This window comes from Dromiciops gliroides, chromosome 3 (assembly GCF_019393635.1).
Source record: "Dromiciops gliroides isolate mDroGli1 chromosome 3, mDroGli1.pri, whole genome shotgun sequence".
Lineage (NCBI taxonomy): Eukaryota > Metazoa > Chordata > Mammalia > Microbiotheria > Microbiotheriidae > Dromiciops > Dromiciops gliroides.
In genome coordinates, this window is record NC_057863.1 from 477,183,839 (window position 1) to 477,201,600 (window position 17,762).

The 17,762-nt window shown below is 41.1% G+C and overlaps 2 protein-coding genes across 2 annotated transcripts in view; both read right to left on the bottom strand.

Annotated features, from left to right (window-relative positions):
- Positions 1–8,597, bottom strand: part of TEX26 (testis expressed 26) — a 32,966-nt gene extending 24,369 nt beyond the window's left edge. Inside the window, exon 1 of the mRNA XM_043998909.1 lies at positions 8,467–8,597. Within this exon, the coding sequence (XP_043854844.1) occupies positions 8,467–8,479 (13 nt within the window). The 5' untranslated portion in view covers positions 8,480–8,597. The remainder of the gene's footprint in view (positions 1–8,466) is intronic.
- A 4,896-nt stretch (positions 8,598–13,493) lies between these two features.
- The window catches only part of MEDAG (mesenteric estrogen dependent adipogenesis), a 32,064-nt gene continuing 27,795 nt past the window's right edge, over positions 13,494–17,762 (bottom strand). Inside the window, exon 5 of the mRNA XM_043996749.1 lies at positions 13,494–16,247. Coding sequence (XP_043852684.1) covers positions 16,114–16,247 — 134 coding nt within the window. The 3' untranslated portion in view covers positions 13,494–16,113. The remainder of the gene's footprint in view (positions 16,248–17,762) is intronic.

Genomic DNA, 17,762 nt, shown 5'->3' on the forward strand with positions numbered 1-17,762 from the left:
GCCCTCCAGAATGATTGGCTCAGTTCACAACTCCACCAACAGTGGATTAGCATCCCAGTTTTCTCACATCCTCTCCAACATCCAACATTTTCCCCTTTTTGTTATATTAGCCACTCTGATAGGTATGAGGTGGTACCCTCAGAGTTGTTTTAATTTGCATTTCTCTGATCAATAGTGATTTAGAGCATTTTTATATGACTATGGATAGCTTTGATTTCTTAATCTGAAAACTGCCTGTTCATATCCTTTGACTATTTATCAACTGGGGAATGACTTATATTTTTATAAATTTGACTCAGTTCTCTATATATTTGAGAAATGAAGCCTTTATCAGAGATATTTGTTGCAAAAAGTCCATTCCCAGTTTTCTGCTTTTCTCATAATTTTGAAAAACATTATTCTTTGAAGGAGGATACCAGACTGCCAAAGAAATTTATGACCCCCAAAAAGGTTCCAAACCCGTGCTCTAAATCTATGAATCTATCATCTGCCTAAGAAAGAACACCAAACTTTCTAATTATGCTATGTGCCAATAGTTTAAGGATGCATTATTGGTGTAACTCCTTCTAAACAACACAGTAACCTCTCTATGAACTGGGAGGCAGTCTCTGAAAACTGTTGTAACCATATCTAGACTTATCCAGTCCATCCCAAGGTCTAAATTTAACGTGCCCAAAGCTTGAGCAGAGGCTTAATTGCCCAGGGTCCCATCCACACAATTGTGTATCCCCAGCCAAGTTCAGCTATACTTTTACCCCAACTCCTGACCTTCTATAAGCCTAGGATGCAGAATCCTACGGTTCATCCAGAAGTCTTTAACTCTTTTTTTCATATTCAAAAGAGATAAATATCTAATGCCAGGCACTTTTTAAATTGAGCACATGGATTTATTACACTATAATATGAATGAGGCATGCATGTTTGTTACCTCATCTAGGCATTGTTTGCTTTTCTTCTTAAAGGAGACAAGACACTAGAAAGTGAATATCCTGGCTTGATTCTCTTTTTCTTTAATTACTCTAGGGCCTTTGGGGTATATAGAATGTTATACCTCATCCACCTTTGATGTCCAACTGGTCACCCAACTCTCAGAGCTTTAGCATGCACAGTGTTCACACCCCAGTAAAACTGTCTAGGCAGATGGGCTAAACTAGATTGAGGATAACAGACAGGTCTAAAACCAGTAGCTGAGTTATGGGGACGTCTACACCAAGCAAGTGAAGACTCCCTCAACCCCCCTGCAGAATGGGTAGATGAGAACAATTTGTTCCAATGGCCATGAAGGCAGCTGAAACAGGCTCTGTGGAGCACTGAGAGCTTGGTCCGATATCAAAGGCACAAAGGTTAGCCACTGCATCCCAGATCATTGCCAGTTGTCCTGATTTTTCTCCTGACATTGACTCTGGGAGAGTGAAGACTCTCTCTCTCTCTAATTCACATGCAAGTCAAAACATCGCCTGTGATATCATTGGTCTTCTTCAAAAACAAAGGACTAGGGGCAGTTAGGTGGAGCAGTGGATAAAGCACCAGCCCTGCATTCAAGAGGACCTAAGTTCAAATCCGGCCTCAAGACACTTGACACTAGCTGTGTGACCCTGGGTAAGTCACTTAATCCTCATTGCCTCGCAAAAAAAAATAACAAAAACAAAGGACAAACAACTCTAGTCCTCTATTGTTTATATTTAACCATTTCTTTCTTCTTCTTTTAGGGCAGTGGTGGTTAACCTCTAACCCAAGGGCTGGCTTTGCTCAATGACATAATTCATAAGAATTTTAAGAAAAATATCAAGAGATTTCCACGACCATCCCCAAGTGGATAAATTCCTCGGGATCAGAGAGTGCTTTGTTTTTGTCTGTGCTTCCCAGCTTCTAGTACTAGCACATAAGGTCACAATAGCTATATGTTGAGATGTTTTCTTCATTAACGCACTGACTTCCATTAATGACTTCTATAGATCATAGAATCATAGAGGGGTAACAGATTTAGAAATGACCCTAACCTGAAAGGGCTATCTAGTCTAAGTCCCCTCAATTTTACAAATAAGGTAAACTAAGGCTCAGTAATTTTAAATGGTTGTTTATTTTTTCCCCAAGGTCATACAGATAAGACTAATAAGCAGGGTCAGAATTCAAATCCAGGTCCTTTGACTCCAGGATTCTTCCCATTGTGCCACTGGGCTTAACAATGCAGTCAATTCAATTTTCAAAAATTCATAAATCTTAATTTTAAAAAGCAGTATTAGCGTATGCTATCACATAGGAACAATGTTCCTACTGGGTTGGACTTGTACCAGTTCCTGGGACAAAAATATCGAGTTTCTATTTTGTCCATATGCAAATGGAAGCAAATAGGGACAATGGTAAGCAAATTGTCATATTGTTGAAGTTTGTTTTTTTTTTTTTTATTGTATCCCTTTTCTACATTTCCTCTCCTCCCTTCAGAATCTCAGGATTCCCCTTCCACCATCAGAAGAAAGTGTTAAGTTGGACATCCTATTACATAGGAAACAGATTGAGTGAGTGTGTGTGTGTGCATGCGTACATGTATATGCATGTGTATATGTGTGTAAGGGAAGGAAAATAGATATAGGATGATAGTTAGCAGGGATATGGTAGGATGAGGTGAAGGCTTTTAGAGAATGAGAGGGAGACAGGGAGGAGTCTGCAGGCAGCAGGAAAGGAAGAAATTGAAGATTAGTGCTAGGGAGAAAGAGGGTATATTAGGACAAATGGAGAAATGAGATGGAAGGAGCAGGGTACATAGAAAGGGGGCTTTGCCTTGGCAAGGAAAAGGGCTACCTTTTCATATGAGGCAAGGGTGTGGAGGAAGAGATGGTGGGAGAAGATGTCTGAGTGTTGTGAACTGAAAAAGAGAGAAGAGGGAACTCTGGGGTATGGTCTCAGCTTTTTTTGTCGAGCATGAGGTTAGGTCTTCAGCTGGGAAGGTAGGAAGAAGGAAGTTCCATGAGAGGCTTGAGGGGGGATGAAAAGGTTTGGAAGAGGCTAAATGGTAAATGATATAATTAATTGATTAGGGAGGTTTAGGAGGATTGCTGTCCTTCAGTGAGGGCCTAGTCGATATGATGTAACATAAATTTGTAGTGGACCTAGTCAGCTTGATTTCAGGATTTTCTCTAGACTCTGTTCTGAGCACAGTGTGAAGGTAGTAGAAGATAGGAGTAATCCAGGATTGAGGCTTGGCAAGACATGATCGATGGGTATTAGAATAAGACTAGGCAATGGGCTCAAGCACAGAGGAAAGTATAGAAGATGATTGCTGCAACAAGGAGTCAAGATAGGGAAAGAAGAATGTATTTTCAGCGGAAGGGTGATGGCCTGGGAAAGAATTGAGGGACAGAGGAATTAAAAGTGATGGCGAGAGGGGCAGCGAGGTGGCACAGTGAATAGAGTACCGGCCCTGGATTCAGAAGGACCTGAGTTCAAATCTGGCCTCAGACACTTAACACTAGCTGTGTGACCCTGGGCAAGTCACTTAACCCTCATTGCCCTGCCCCCCAAAAAATATTTTTTTAAAAAGTGATGGTGAGGATAATAAAGAACAGGATGGGGGGGAGGGGAAGATAGAGGAGAAGATGGAATGATAAAGGAATTTCAGAGTTCATGAATATGGAAATGAAACACTTAAAAATGATGACAAGGTCAAGAATATGACCATCTTTGTGTATAGCTGAGGTGAGGGATGAAGTTAGGGTGTTTGAGGGAATAGTATTAATATGAATGTTGAAGTCCCCTAGTATGAAGATGAGATGGACTTAAGAAAAGTAGCAAAGGTAAAGCAAAGTGAAGAATCAGAGTGTAAACTTCAAGTTTTGAAGTTGATAGGTTTTAATCAAAGTCCACTGAAAGGAAAAAAAATTACAAGTGAGAAGGTTTAATAGAGATAGGAGGAGAATAGATGGACAGTTAGAGTTGGATTCCATTTGCCCTGACTGTGAATGGAAAGCTTAAAAGTCAAGGGTTTGGAGTTTTGGGAAGAGGTTTGAGAAAAGTTTTCTTATTCCATAGAGATAAGAATGATTTGAGAAACTTTTTGGAGAAATGCCTGTTTAATTTCAGACAGATAATAGTCTATCAAGGTCTAATGTTTATCAAATGGAAACTACTATAGAAATAAATCTGTAACATGAGATTTTTTGAGAGTCCTAACAATCTGTCCTTTGGAGGACCATTAGAAGGGCACACCCAAATCCTTGGAGCCTCATGGGATCTATAAAGAGGGTAATGGGAATGTGAGACTGCTACCATGTGTCTTTGAAAGTGAGCTAAATGAATGCAGTTGGTTCTAAAATCTTAGGTGCTGGGTGCTTATGTTCCACCCTTAGTAAAATTGAGATTTTTAACGGTAGCATTTGTTGTCAATTTAAATTTGATTTGGTTGAAGTTTGTCCTGAAACAAAATCATAATGTGGTCTTATTTACAATGAGATGTATTCTTATACGTGGGCAGGTAGGTGTTACAGTGGACAGAGTACCAGGCCTCAGAATACTGACACTACCTGGGCAAGTCACTTAATCCTGTTTGCCTTAATTCTTCCCCATCTGTAAAATGAGCTTACCCCATACCCTTGTCAAGCCCTTATCACTTCACAATTGGACTACTACTCCAATAGATTTTTGGTTGGCCTTTCCCCCAGTGTTACCAAAGTTGTCTTCCTAAATCATAGGTTTGACCTTGTTATCATCTCCCCTCTATTCAATAAACTCCAGTGATTCCCAGTCTCCTCTAGTATCAAATATAAAATCCTTTCCTCTTTGGCTCTTAAAACCCTTCACAATCTGGGCCCCCTTCCTACCTTTCAAGTCTTCTTACAATCTATTCCCCTCCAAGACTGAGTGGCACTGTCCTTTTTTTCTGTTCCTTAGACATAACACTCAATTTCCCTAATTAGTACCTTTTCACTGGCTGTTCCTCTACTTGGAATGTTCTCCCCTCTTCTCCTTCAACTCCTGGCCTTCCCTGGCTTCAGTCAAGACTCAATTCAAATCTCACCTCCTGCAGACCTTTCCCAGTATACCTCCCTTATCTCCAAGCCTCATAATGATAGTGCATTCCAACTGAGGGTTAAGTGACTTGCCCAGGGTTACAGAGCAAGTAAGTGTCAAGTGTCTGAGATCAGATTTGAACTCAGGGCCTTCTGAATCCAAGGCTGGCGCTTTATCCACTAAGCCACCTAGGTGCTCCCTGTATATGCAATTTTTTTTGCATGTTATCTCTTCCATTAGAATATGAATTTCTTGAGGGTAGGGAGCATGCCTTTATTTATATCCTCAACACTTAGCAAGCAAAGTGCCTAGCTCTGTTAAGTACTTAAGAAATGCCCACTGGACTATTGACTAATGTTGTCTTCCCCATTTGAATATGGGTTCCCAGAGCGTAAAAGATGTTTATATTTATATAGCAGTTCCTTTCAAGGTAACTTGAAATTACTGGAAATTGGAAAATATTGGAAATTAGAGGCAAGTGTTCCTGTTAGGTAATGACTAAACAAAGAGTGTGGATAGCTAGGTGGTTAACTGGGCTTGAAGTCAGGAAGATCTGAGTTCAAATCCAGTTTCAGACACTTACAAGCTGGTATGACCCTGGGCAAGTTACTTAACCCCTAATTTGCTTCTCAGTTTCTCATCTCTAAAAATGGGGGCACCGCTGGAAAAGGAAATGGCAAACTACTCCAGGATCTTTGCCAAGAAAATCCCATGGACAAAAGTTCACAGGGGTCACAGAGAGTTGGACAAGACTGAACAATAACAACAAAGTGTGGAATATAAATGTAATGGAGATTCTGTAAATATGTATTGAAGGACTTGTCTATTTGAGGGTTTGTTTCTTTGTTTTTAATTTGCTCGATTAAAGAGGGGGGATAGTGGAAGGGACAAATTTTTTTTTTAATTTTTTTTTTTTTTTTAGTAAGGCAATTGGGGTTAAGTGACTTGCCCAGGGTCACACAGCTAGTAAGTGTTAAGTGTCTGAGGCCAGATTTGAACTCAGGTCCTCCTGAATCCAGGGCCAGTGCTCTATCCACTGCGCCATCTAGCTGCCCCGACAAATTTATTTTTAAAAACCTGTTACTTGAGGGGGCAGTTAGGTGGTACAGTAGATAAAACACCAGCCCTGGATTCAGGAGGACCTGAGTTCAAATTTGACCTCAGACATTGGACATTTAATATCTGTGTGACCCTGGGCAAGTCACTTAAACCTCATTGCCCCAATAAAATAAAATAAAATAAAAAATAAAAAGGTTGTTACTTGAAAAAAATTAAAAAAGAAAAATTACTTCGCAAATTGTACAAAGCAATGTCGGTGGTTTACACAGCTTAGTGACACTTTTTGCTGAGCTGGGCTAGTACATAGTTGACTCGGACAAAAATACTGAGTATCTTTTCATCTACTCACAGTTGGACATAAACAAGGCCTACTGGGCAAGTATAATTGTTGAGTCAGTGAAGTTTCTCTCTCTCCACCTGGGGTTCTTGGCCTATTTTTTTTTATGTCATAGACCCTCTTTAGTAGTCAAGGGAAGCCTTATGCACTCTTTCTCAATAATGTTTTTAAATGCATAGAGTATAGAGAATTACAAAAGAAACCAATTATAATTAAATAGTTACCAAAATACATTTTCAAAAGGAAGTTTATGTTTGTTTGGTTTTTTTAGTGAGGCAATTGGGGTTAAGTGACTTGCCCATGGTCACACAGCTAGTAAGTGTTAAGTGTCTGAGGCCGGATTTGAACTCAGGTACTCCTGAATCCAGGGCTGGTGCTCTATCCACTGTACCACCTAGCCACGCTGAAGTTTATGTTTTTTAAACCCTGTTCTGTAACCCTTTTTCCTCCTTTCTCACCTCTTCAGAATCCCAGAGTGCCCCCTGCCTTCTAACTCCAATAGCCAGGTATCTTATATCTGTCATTAAATTACTCTTTTTAAATTTTATTTATCTTTTAATTTATTTACTCTTAACAGATAGCTTAACTGATTATACTTTAACATGAATGAGTTTCAGTCAATAATATGTTTGTGACTTCATCTAGCCATTGTTGACATTTTAAGCCTTTTAGAGCTGCCTTTGTAACCTAATAAGGTAATTGCAGGCTTCAACAAGACGATTGGGGAAGGAGGAGGGCCCTTGAAATTATACTCCCTGCAAAGGCCCTGAAGATAAAGGTTGTTCCCTCCCCAAAATATTTCCACAACCCAAGAATCCAACGAAGTAGGCTTGTTGCAGGGTGCTGTGGAAAGAGCCCTGAGTTTGAAGTCAGAGGACCTGAGTTCACATTCTAGTTTTGTGATTTACAGCAGCTGGAACATCAGGAAAAGTCTCCTCCCCTCTCTAGGTCTGTTTCTTCTTCCACTTCTAAATCAATTTGTGACCTAGGAATAAAGAGGTGGATTTCTCCACACACCCGTCATTCCTCTCCCTGGCCCGTGGAAATACACCTTTCATTCATGCTCAGGCCCACAATTCTGTTAACTTAAAGTGTTACAACATCCCACCGCTCCATAGATGTCGGAGCCTCAATTACACAGCAAGACAACTGCAACCGGGTATTTTGGGTCATTAGAATGGCAAGGATGAAATCGAATGCATCGTAAATCAGGCAGCTAGTATCCCAGCAGGAGGAGGCTCTCTCCTCCCCAACTCCGAGTAGATCAAATAGCTAAATTCAGGGAGGCTGCCGCATATGTATGCATACCCTGTGCTAGGAACACTACATCTGCTACATACAAAATTTACTTTTTAGTAACCACAGTCTCCCCTCCCCCCAGCCAAGGTTAGAATTCGCTGCGCTGTCCTGCCCCCTTACCACTGTGAAACATAAACCCTTTTGCTTTGGAATTTATTTGCATTCCACCACATATTAAAGTCTCCACGGATGCCCAAAGCCAGGTCTGCTCTCAAGGACCATGACCAGAGTAGATTTCAAGTGCCTCCATTACGGAGATCCTCTTCTCCCCTCCCTCTCCCTTTACTCATGTGCTAATGTTGGATTTATTTCAACTGTTTTTACGGTTGCAAATCACGGGAAGGTGCAGAGAAGGGTGTGATGCTTCCTTGGAAACGGGATCCCGGGATGCTGCCTGTGCCCACTCCAGAGCTGCCTGACTCCTTCCCTACTTTGCCTGTCTCCTTGTTCTCCTGATGGGCTTGACCCTGCCCTGTCCTTGTTTTAAAGACTCATCATAAGGGATTGAAAGCAGTTAAGTACACATTTTAGGCGGGGAAAGATCCCAGGCGGAGGATGGAGGTGAATGAGTCATCTCTCTCTCTCTCTCTCTCTCTCTCTCTCTCTCTCTCTCTCTCTCGTCTGCAATGGTTTGGCACTGATAATGGTTTAACAGGAGGCAGCACTTTCCAGGTAGTTCCCTCTCCCTATAGAGCCCAGAAATGATCCTCCTTCCTCCTTGTCCCTGGCAAGGGCTCCGAACTGGAGCAGGGAGTTGGCTCTCTTACCTGGCCCGTACATAGCTGGAATGGATGTTGGGAAACAAAGTTTCACTTCTGTCACCGGTTGTGTGTTTCTGCTCGCGGGGCTCAGGACGCTAGGGATCCTTTGCCCGGACTCATTCAGCAGCCAGCTGAGATCTGGGTGCCCGGAAGACGGGGACCCGCGCTTTATTGTCAGCCGTCGCCTTGGAAACTCGGGGACTCGTCCCCAAGACCTGGCTCTACGTGGGCACCACGCGATCACAGTGCATTGTGTCCTAGTGAATTTTCATGGGCAGGTGGCCCGTGGACTGTTGTATACAGTTGACTGGGGAGGAAACGGGCAGTGTATGTGTGTATTTGGGGACTAGTGGGAGGCGGAGGTGACACTGCTGTCTCCACTTCCATTGGTCACCAACTCTCTACTAAATTCTCAGCCTGCTCAGGATTTTGAGGCCGTTGGTTCAATTCAATCGAACATATTTTCATCCAAACCAAGTTACAGCCTAGAAATGGGATCATTTGAAGTGTGATCAATGGGGAAAGATGTTGGGAATCTGGAGGGGATCTTTGAATAAATCCTTGTAGCCATTCTCCTGCTCCCGGTCTACTCTTTAGTGACCCCATTTAGGGTTTTCTTGCCCAATATGCTGGAGTGGTTTGTCATTTCCTTCTCCAGTTCATTTTACAGATGAAGAAACTGAAGCAAACAGAGTTAAGTGACATGCCCAGGGTCACACAGCTAGTAAGCGTTTGAGGCCAGATTTGAACTTAGGTGTTCCTGATTCCAGGCCCAGCAATCTATCCATTGAATCAAATAGCTAACTTTCCTGCTCTGTAGTTACAAACAAAGACCATGATAAAAAAAAAAATCTGTCACATCAGCCTCAACCAGACAAGATTCTTTTCCTGGCTGCCATCATCTTATGTTTGCAAAACACACTGTACTGTATGTGGTATAAGACAGATAAGTATGTTATTATTACCGTTGCCTACAGATGAGGAAACAGAGTGGCAGAGAATTTACATGACTTGTCCAAAGTTGTAAGACCACAACAAATGCAGTGTGGTGTAGGAGAGTGAATGGATATCAGTTATGAATAAAAGAACTATGAGCTAGCTTTGTCAGGTAGAGGTTGTCTGCTCATTGTAACCTAACAGAGCAAAGTCAAGATGCCTAGCAAGTTTCCTGAAGAGATGAAGTCCAGAAAGTAATAGCAAAGAGAAGCTCAGCAGCCATGAGACCATTAGAGACACAAGACTGGGAGACCCTCAGAGCACTCTCTAACAAGAAATACTTAAAACTACTAACAAGGAGTAAATAATGCCTGGTAGAGATTGCATGTCATGCTCAGCATGGAACAGGCAGACCCAAAGAGAATGATGTGACAAGATTACCAGAAAAATGAATTACCCTCCACCTCTGTGCTGGGCATATGTGTCTTATATGCCCTTCCACATGTGTATTCCCTATTTCCTACCAAAGGCATGCGTATTTGTGGGAGAGTATGCCCCAGACTTATGGAAGAAATGTCCTATTGCTACTTTCTCACCTTTTAATGCCTTTAGTTTGCACTGGTTGTATCCTCCACTTCACTAGTAAAAGTAAATATATCAGTAGGGGCTTGTGAGATAGGGTTTTCGAGTGGATATGGACCCATAGGGTACCTTGACCCTTGGGCAGCATTTGTAGGGGGCTTGCATGAAAGAGGAGGGTACCTATTAAAAGGTATTGTTTCTAGTCCCAACTCTACTACTCAGCTATGTGACTATGGACAAGTCATTTAACTTTGTCAGGCTTCCACTTCTTCATCTGTAAGATAAGGTGATTGGATAAGAGGAGATCCCTTCCAATTCAAAGGTTCAATTATTGTGAATCAAACTGAGTCTGTTGTTGTTGTGTAGTTATTTTCAGTCATGTCCAACTCTTCGTGACCCCATTTGGGATCATCTTGGCAAAGATACTAGAGTGGTTTGCCATTTCCTTGTCCAGTTCATTTTACAGATGAGAAAACTGAGACAAAAAGGGTTAAGTGACTTGCCCAGAGTCACACAGCTAGTTAAGTGTCTGAGGCTAGATTTGAACTCAGTTCTTTCTGACTCCAGGCCCAGCACTCTATCCACTGTATCACTCAGCTGCCCCTATGAGTCTGTATTAGCATCTAAAATAAGATGGCAATCATCACAATAGATTCCCTTCTGAAACTGATAAAGCTAGTAAAAATGGCTTCATTCATGAAAAATACATTCTAAAATGAATGGGGAGTCTATAGAATCTCCAAAGAGTGCTTGTTAATAATAGCTTGCATTTGTAAAACAGTATTACCATTCTGTGGTTCATTCCTTTGAAGAAGCATTTCTATTTCAATATTTATATGAGGGCATCATGTTAGCCCTTTCTATTGTGATCTGAGGACTGTTTCTGCATATGTCATCTGGTTGTCCAAGGCAACCCCTTTAAACAATGAAGATGATTTGTTTTCAGGCTCTGGAAATATCACACTGAGGGTGGCTGAGTAGCCCAACCATGAATTCCTATTATACTGCTGTTTATTGACGTAGCACTTCTAATTCACAATGTCTTTATTCATCAAATTTCTCTTGTTTTGTAGCACTCTATTTATTATTTACATGGAGAAATGTGGCATTAACCTCTTATTTTCTGGGAAAAGAATCTAGAACTTGTCTTTTGGCCCCCTACCTCCATATAATGTGAATATAAAGGAATGCCCTTTCTTGCCATATCCAAAATGCCCACAAACTTCCCAGGTCCAGTCCAGCAGCCTAAGAAACAACCCTAACTAAAAGGGAACTGAAGGGTTCCCAACACCCATCACCAGAGACATGTTCTACCGCTTTCTACACACAGCTGAAAGCAAGCCTGTTTGTTTCTAACAATGAAATCAAAATTTTCTTTAAGCTTTTTTTGAACCTCCTCTCTGTCATGAAACCTTAGCCTAACAGCTGTCGCCAAGGAGTCTCTCCCCTTCAGCTGAATTCCATGCCTCAGTTGCCTTCTCTTTCCACCTCTCTGACCTATTTTTTTCCATGAGTGAGGTACTCCCAGAACTTCCATTTTAAGGAAGGGGTCAGACCAGTCAACCTCCATTCTTAGGATTTCACCACCATGCTCTCTGCATGGCTATCTCCTTCTAGCCCCTCCCCTACTTTAGCTCCCTTTTATGTATTATCTTTCTGATTAGAATGGAAGCTCTCTTTTTGCTTCTATTTGTATCTCCTGTACTTAGTACAGTATTTGACAAATAGTAAGCATTTAATAAATGCTTGTTGACTTGATTTTTTTGACCCCACCAATGGTGAGGCAGGCCACTTCTTAGTTTATAATGTCATCTGGCTTTGAGGATGTAGTATATGACTTGAGTCTGATTTTTTTTTTAGACAAACACAAAAATGTATCCATCCAAAGTATTATGCCTTTCTGAACAGCTTCTTTGTGAGGCTGTATCCTTGTCAAAATTATTTTAGAATCCACATTCCGGAACGGACTTCAGTGCAGACATAAGTTGTGGAGTTCTCAGACCAGGGAGGCTAAGGCAGTGAGATGTTGCTGTTAGCTCAATAGAGGGACTCTGGACTTGGACATTGATGGGACTCTGCTGTGTAGAGACAGAGTTAAACTCTGCAGCTAAAGCTCCTGCACCCCACCCTAACCCATCCCTTTCCCAAAGACCTAGGAGAGAGAGAGGGCTTATGCTTCTATTAAAGGGGATGGAATGGAAGGGGGAGGGGAGGGGAGGGAAAAATCCTCAGAGCCCAGGACTTTTGAACTCATTTAAAATTTTTTTTCACTAGGGCAAATCTTTATCCACTAAGAATGAATTTTAAAAAAGAATGAATTTAAGTTTTAGAAATGGCCAAAAGTAACTCACGAAAGGCTGGTTGAATGAAGTGGGCGATGAAGCTGGATGAGATGATTCTCTAGGGGGAAAGCAAGGTTCATATACACACAGATTGAGAACAAGAAGGAACCTCCCAAATTCAATCCCACCATTTTACAGATGAGGAAACTGAGGACCAAAGAGAATCAGGTAGCCTAACTGAAGCACAGACTGTTAGGAAACTATGGAGGGAAGCTACAGGTGAGAATAGCTGTTCCACCAGTGCTGTGCACAAGTGAACTGCAGCACAGGTGTACTACCCCTGGTTATAGGTAGTATGGTACCTATAAAAGCAATGAACTAAGAATATCAGAAAACCCAAGATCTGCCACTTACTAGTAGCTATCAGTTATCCCAACAAGTCTTAGTGCAGGATTTTGTTTTGTTTTGTTTTATTTGGCGGGGCTGTGGGGGTTAAGTGACCTGCCCAGGATCACACGGCTAGTACGTGTCAAGTGTCTGAAGATGGATTTGAACTCAGGTCCTCCTGAATCCAGGGCCGGTGCTTTATCCATCTAGCTTCCCTCTTAGTGCAGTTTTAAAATAGAACATTTGGAGCTTTTTAGCTTTCTTTTCACTTGACTTTCAATAGGTTTTCAAGAGAACAAGAAAAGGAAAATATTTGAGCTTTGAGTATTCCCACTATTGAGGTACCTAATTCTGAATCAAGTGAAAAAAAAGAATGTGAATTTTTATTTCATTATTTAATCATAAGTAGTACACAAGATACAATATACATTCAAAAAATGAACAAGTGATCACTGAATTCAGTAACAGTCGAATACTGTATGGTTGGTATAGATACAGAGAAAAAGTGGGCCATCCAGACTCAGTTGTCAGTCTAGTGCTGTAACATCTAATGGCCTTGGCAAAGGTGATTAGAATAGATTCTGCAAGGTTGATGATTTGTGTCAGGTCCCAGGTAGTACAGATTTTTGATAATAAGGTATTAGTTAGGTTACTTAGATATTACTAAGACCATGTAGGTCACTGTTGACTTTTTCTTGATTTGTTGTTGTCATTCAGTCGTTTCAGTCATGTTCAACTCTTTGTGACCCCATTTGGGGTTTTCTTGGCAAAGATACTGGAGTGGTTTGCCATTTCCTTCTCCAGCTCATTTTACAGATGAGGAAATTGAAGCAAAGTGGGTAATGACTTGCCCAGAGTCACATAAGCTAGTAAGTATCTGAGGCTAGATTTGAACTCTGTGAGTCTTACTGACTCCAGGTCCAGGCTCAACTGTAAAATGAGAATCATAATAGTGCTTATTTCACATGGTTTTGCGAGAATAAAATGAGAAAATGTTTGTAAAGTGCCTGGCAGATCGTAGGCTTTTCCCTTTCCCCAGCAAAATGAAGAGGGTTAGACATAAAGATCCTCTCATCTTTAAATCTATGATCTTCATTTTTTGTGCTATTTTTCTTTAAATTTCTGAAAGAAAGGTGATCCTCTATTGATGGTATCTTTCATCATTATATGGACAAATATAATTGTAAATAATGAATACATCTTTTACATTGTTTTGCTTAATGCAGTAAAATATAAGCTCCTTAAGAGCAGGAATGGTTTAATTTTTGTCTGTATCCCCAGTGCCTAAAACAGTGCCCAACACATAGTATGTTCTTTTTGTTTTTAGTGTGTTCTTAATAAATGTTTGTTGAATTAAATTGAAACTTCTGTTTTTTCTCAAGTATAAAGACTTCAAACTTCAGCACACAAATGAAAGTACAATTCCATTAGAATTCTGTGAAGAGCAATTATCCCCTTTGGTTATTATATACCATTTTCTTTCAGGTTCCCCTAAAGACTCATCTTCACGGAGTTCCAAGGCTTGTTTTGCTTCTACCTGCTAATCCCATTCAGAAAAAAATGTTTCTCCTGGTTGTTTAATTTCCCATCAAATCAAGAAGGTCCCCAGATGTTCAAGAACCACGAAGAAACACATGTTTGACCAAGTCACTGAAGGGGGAAGCTAGAAACACTGCCTTGCCCATAACAGGAACTCAGTGAATATTTGCTAAATAATCAGTGCACTGTGAAGGAGGGCAACCAATTTAATGATCATCATATTAAGTGCTAAGAAAAATCATTTAATTGCACTTGGTTGAGTACACTTCAAGTACCAACAACAAAAAAAGATCAAGTAGTGTTATCTAGAGTGTCCAACTTGGCAAAAGAAAAAAAATGGATCATAGAAAAGTTTTAAAACCAAAGTATGCCCTGAACACACAACCCCTTCGTTATGCGCTTCTGTGACAATGTTTATGTGGTTGTTGATGATTGATTTTTTTTTAATCTTTAAGATGGTTGCATCCTCTGGTCTGCCTGGTTTCAACTCTATGGAACCAAATACCCACTGTGCTTCCCTGCCCTCCCTCCCCCTTCCTGCCTCCTTCTGTCTGTTATCTCTCACTTGAGGGCAGGGACTCTTTCTATTAATTGTATGCCTAGTGTTTTGCACAATATCTGGCACTTAGTAAGTGCTTAATAAATGCTTATTAGATTAGATAGATCTTAACTTCTGAAAATCCTAAGGTAGCTAGCAAGTGCAAGGTTCTTTTTGTTTGGTTTGGGTTTTTTGTTGTTGTTTGTTTTGGCTGTTAAAAAGCATTGTGGTAAACATAACTCTTCTTCCATTCAGTTTCTAGTGTTCAGATTGTTACAAGCTCTTTCAAAGTATGAAAATAACAATCATGTACTGTTGTGAATGAAGGAGGAAATTGAAGTATTCATGACCTTCATAGCTCAGTACTGGATATCACTCAGCTTCACAGGATTTCAAGATCATATATTTCAAACTGAGGGGGTTCTTAGAGGCCACCTAATCCAACTTTCTCAATTTACAGATAAAGAAACTGAAGTTGGGGCAGCTAGATGGCGCAGTGGTTAAAGCACTGGCCCTGGATTCAGGAGTACCTGAGTTCAAATCCGGCCTCAGACACTTGACACTTACTAGCTGTGTGACCCTGAGCAAGTCACTTAACTCCCATTGCCTAAAAAAAAAAAAAGAAAAGAAAAAAAAGAAACTGAAGTCCAGAGAAGGTCACAACACAAGCAGTAAAAAGCAGGATTACAACTAGAAGCCAGGTCTTTGGTCTCCAAATGCAACTATACTACCTCCTGGGCTACCCAAGTCACTTTGAATGTGAGAAGGCATGAGGAGTTCACATTTCAGACAGGGGTACCTTCTCCATCCAACTAACTCACCCTCCAGAAGAAAATGAATGTGGATATTTTACATGAGCAACATGGAAGACAAACTCTCATCTCTTGGTGCTAAAGAACTTCTCACACTCCTGGGTTTATAAAACGAGAGCACCGATCACCATAGTGGTTACCATAAGCCTGCTAAGTTGGGACTAAGGCAGGAATGTTCCCAGTCACTGGGCAAACCCACTGCTCTGATGATTTCCCCAAAACAAGTTAGAAAATGTTCCAAGTTGTCTGGCCACAAGGTAGAGAAAGCAGGCTGCAGGTACCAAAAGCACAGCTTCCCCCACAGGCCTGAAGGAGAAAGCCCTCAGCCCTGGTGAGCATGTTCCTAAAATGATGTAGCTGTCAGGGCTGCTGGGTCATCACATCTTGTAGAAAAAAAAATTTTTTTTCATTAGACCTCTATGGGGGTCTAATGAAGGTAGATGGAGAGGGACTGACCTCTCCTAAGGAGAGCAAAGAGGATAAAAAGTGGAGGAAGGCCCTCTCTTACCACCACCCCCGCCTGTGACCCCAAAGTCTAGGCACAAGCTTTTCAGTTTGAAAACAAACTCTGACAATTTCACACAAATCGGATGAACTTGTTGGGTCTCTCTTCGGATTCCAGGACTGCTGAAATGGGAAATTCTGCTAGAAGAGGATCCGTCAAAGATGATCTAGGTGACAGACTGCAGGTAAAAACATCATCTATTGAGCCTGAAAAACAGCAAAGGAGGCATGCTTTTATTGAACAGAAATTGAGGACACAGAAACACGTGTTAGAAAATCTCCCATGTGACAGTAATCTGAAGCAACAGCAGAGGGACCCAGACTTGTCAAAAAACCCAGGAGATAAATAAAAGATAAATATTCTGTCCTTTGTGTACAAAGACGACATGTCTGGTCAAGAGAGGACATACTGTGATCATTTTTCCAGTGATGGAGATGGGTTAGAATGAATCGGTTAGATGCACTCTGCCACCAGGTTTTGCCTGGTGACCAGAAAGCATGCCCTTTTTTTGAGAGGGGTAACTGGAACTGAGAACACCATCCAGAGCTATAGTGCTCAAAAGTGCTCCGTGAACAATCTTCGCCTGATTTCATACAGTGCTCAAACTGAGTGAGTGATCTCAGAAAACAGACTGTGTGCCTGCTTATTCAGTGAGTTACTTAGTGATTTCTTTGTGGTGAGCAACCAAAACAGATTCATTGGTATAAGAAACTTCCAGCCAGTAAACTCCTTCAACTAATGCTGATCAGCAACTACACTGCACCTTAAAGTGCACTGAGGCAGTTAGGTGACACAATGGGTAGAGTGCTAGCCTTGAAGTCAGGAAGACCTGTGTTCAAATCCAGCCTCGGACTCTTACTTAGCTGTGTGACCCTGGGCAAGTCACTTAACCTCCATTTGCCTCAATTTCCTCATCTGTAAAATGGGAATGATAATAGTACTTCCCTCCCATGGTTGTTGTGAGGATCAAATGAAATAACTGTACAGTGTCTGGCCCATAGTAAGGACTATATAAATGCTTGCTGTTATTATTGATTATTATTATATGCAGCTAGGTGGCGCAGTGGATAAAGCACTAACTAGGCTTGTAATCAGGAAGCTTCATCTTCATGAGTTCAAATCCAAGCCTCAGACACTAGCTCTGTGACCCTGGGCTTACTTAACCCTGTTTGTCTCCATTTCTTCATTTGTAAAATGAGCAGAAGGAAATGGCAAACTACTCCAGTATCTTTACCAAGAAAACCCCTAAAAAGGGTCACAAAGAGTTGAAAATGACTGAACAACAAATTATTATTATTACTTCACCTCTGTCTACCTCAGTTTCCTCAACTATAAGAAAGAGGATCATAATAACACCTACCTCCCAGGATTGTTATGAAGATCAAATGAGATAATATTTTTAATGCTTAAAGGCACAGTGCTTGGCACATAGTAGGTGCTACATAAATGCTTATTCCATCCTCCTCCTTTATAGTCCAAGATAGATTCCTAGAGTCACACAGCCAGGAACATTGGGGGAAGACTTAGAATCTATTTCCTCCTGTCTGTGAGGCTGTCTTTCTCCCTCTCTACCTTCTCACTTCTAATTATACTATCCATGAATGATAGCTGTTAGATCAGGGTAAACTAGAACAGTTCCTCCAGACTTGTTCCATTTTGGAGTGCTCGTGAAGATAGAGCTTTCTCCACCAGCCAGCCAGTCTCCTGAGTCTTATCCTGGC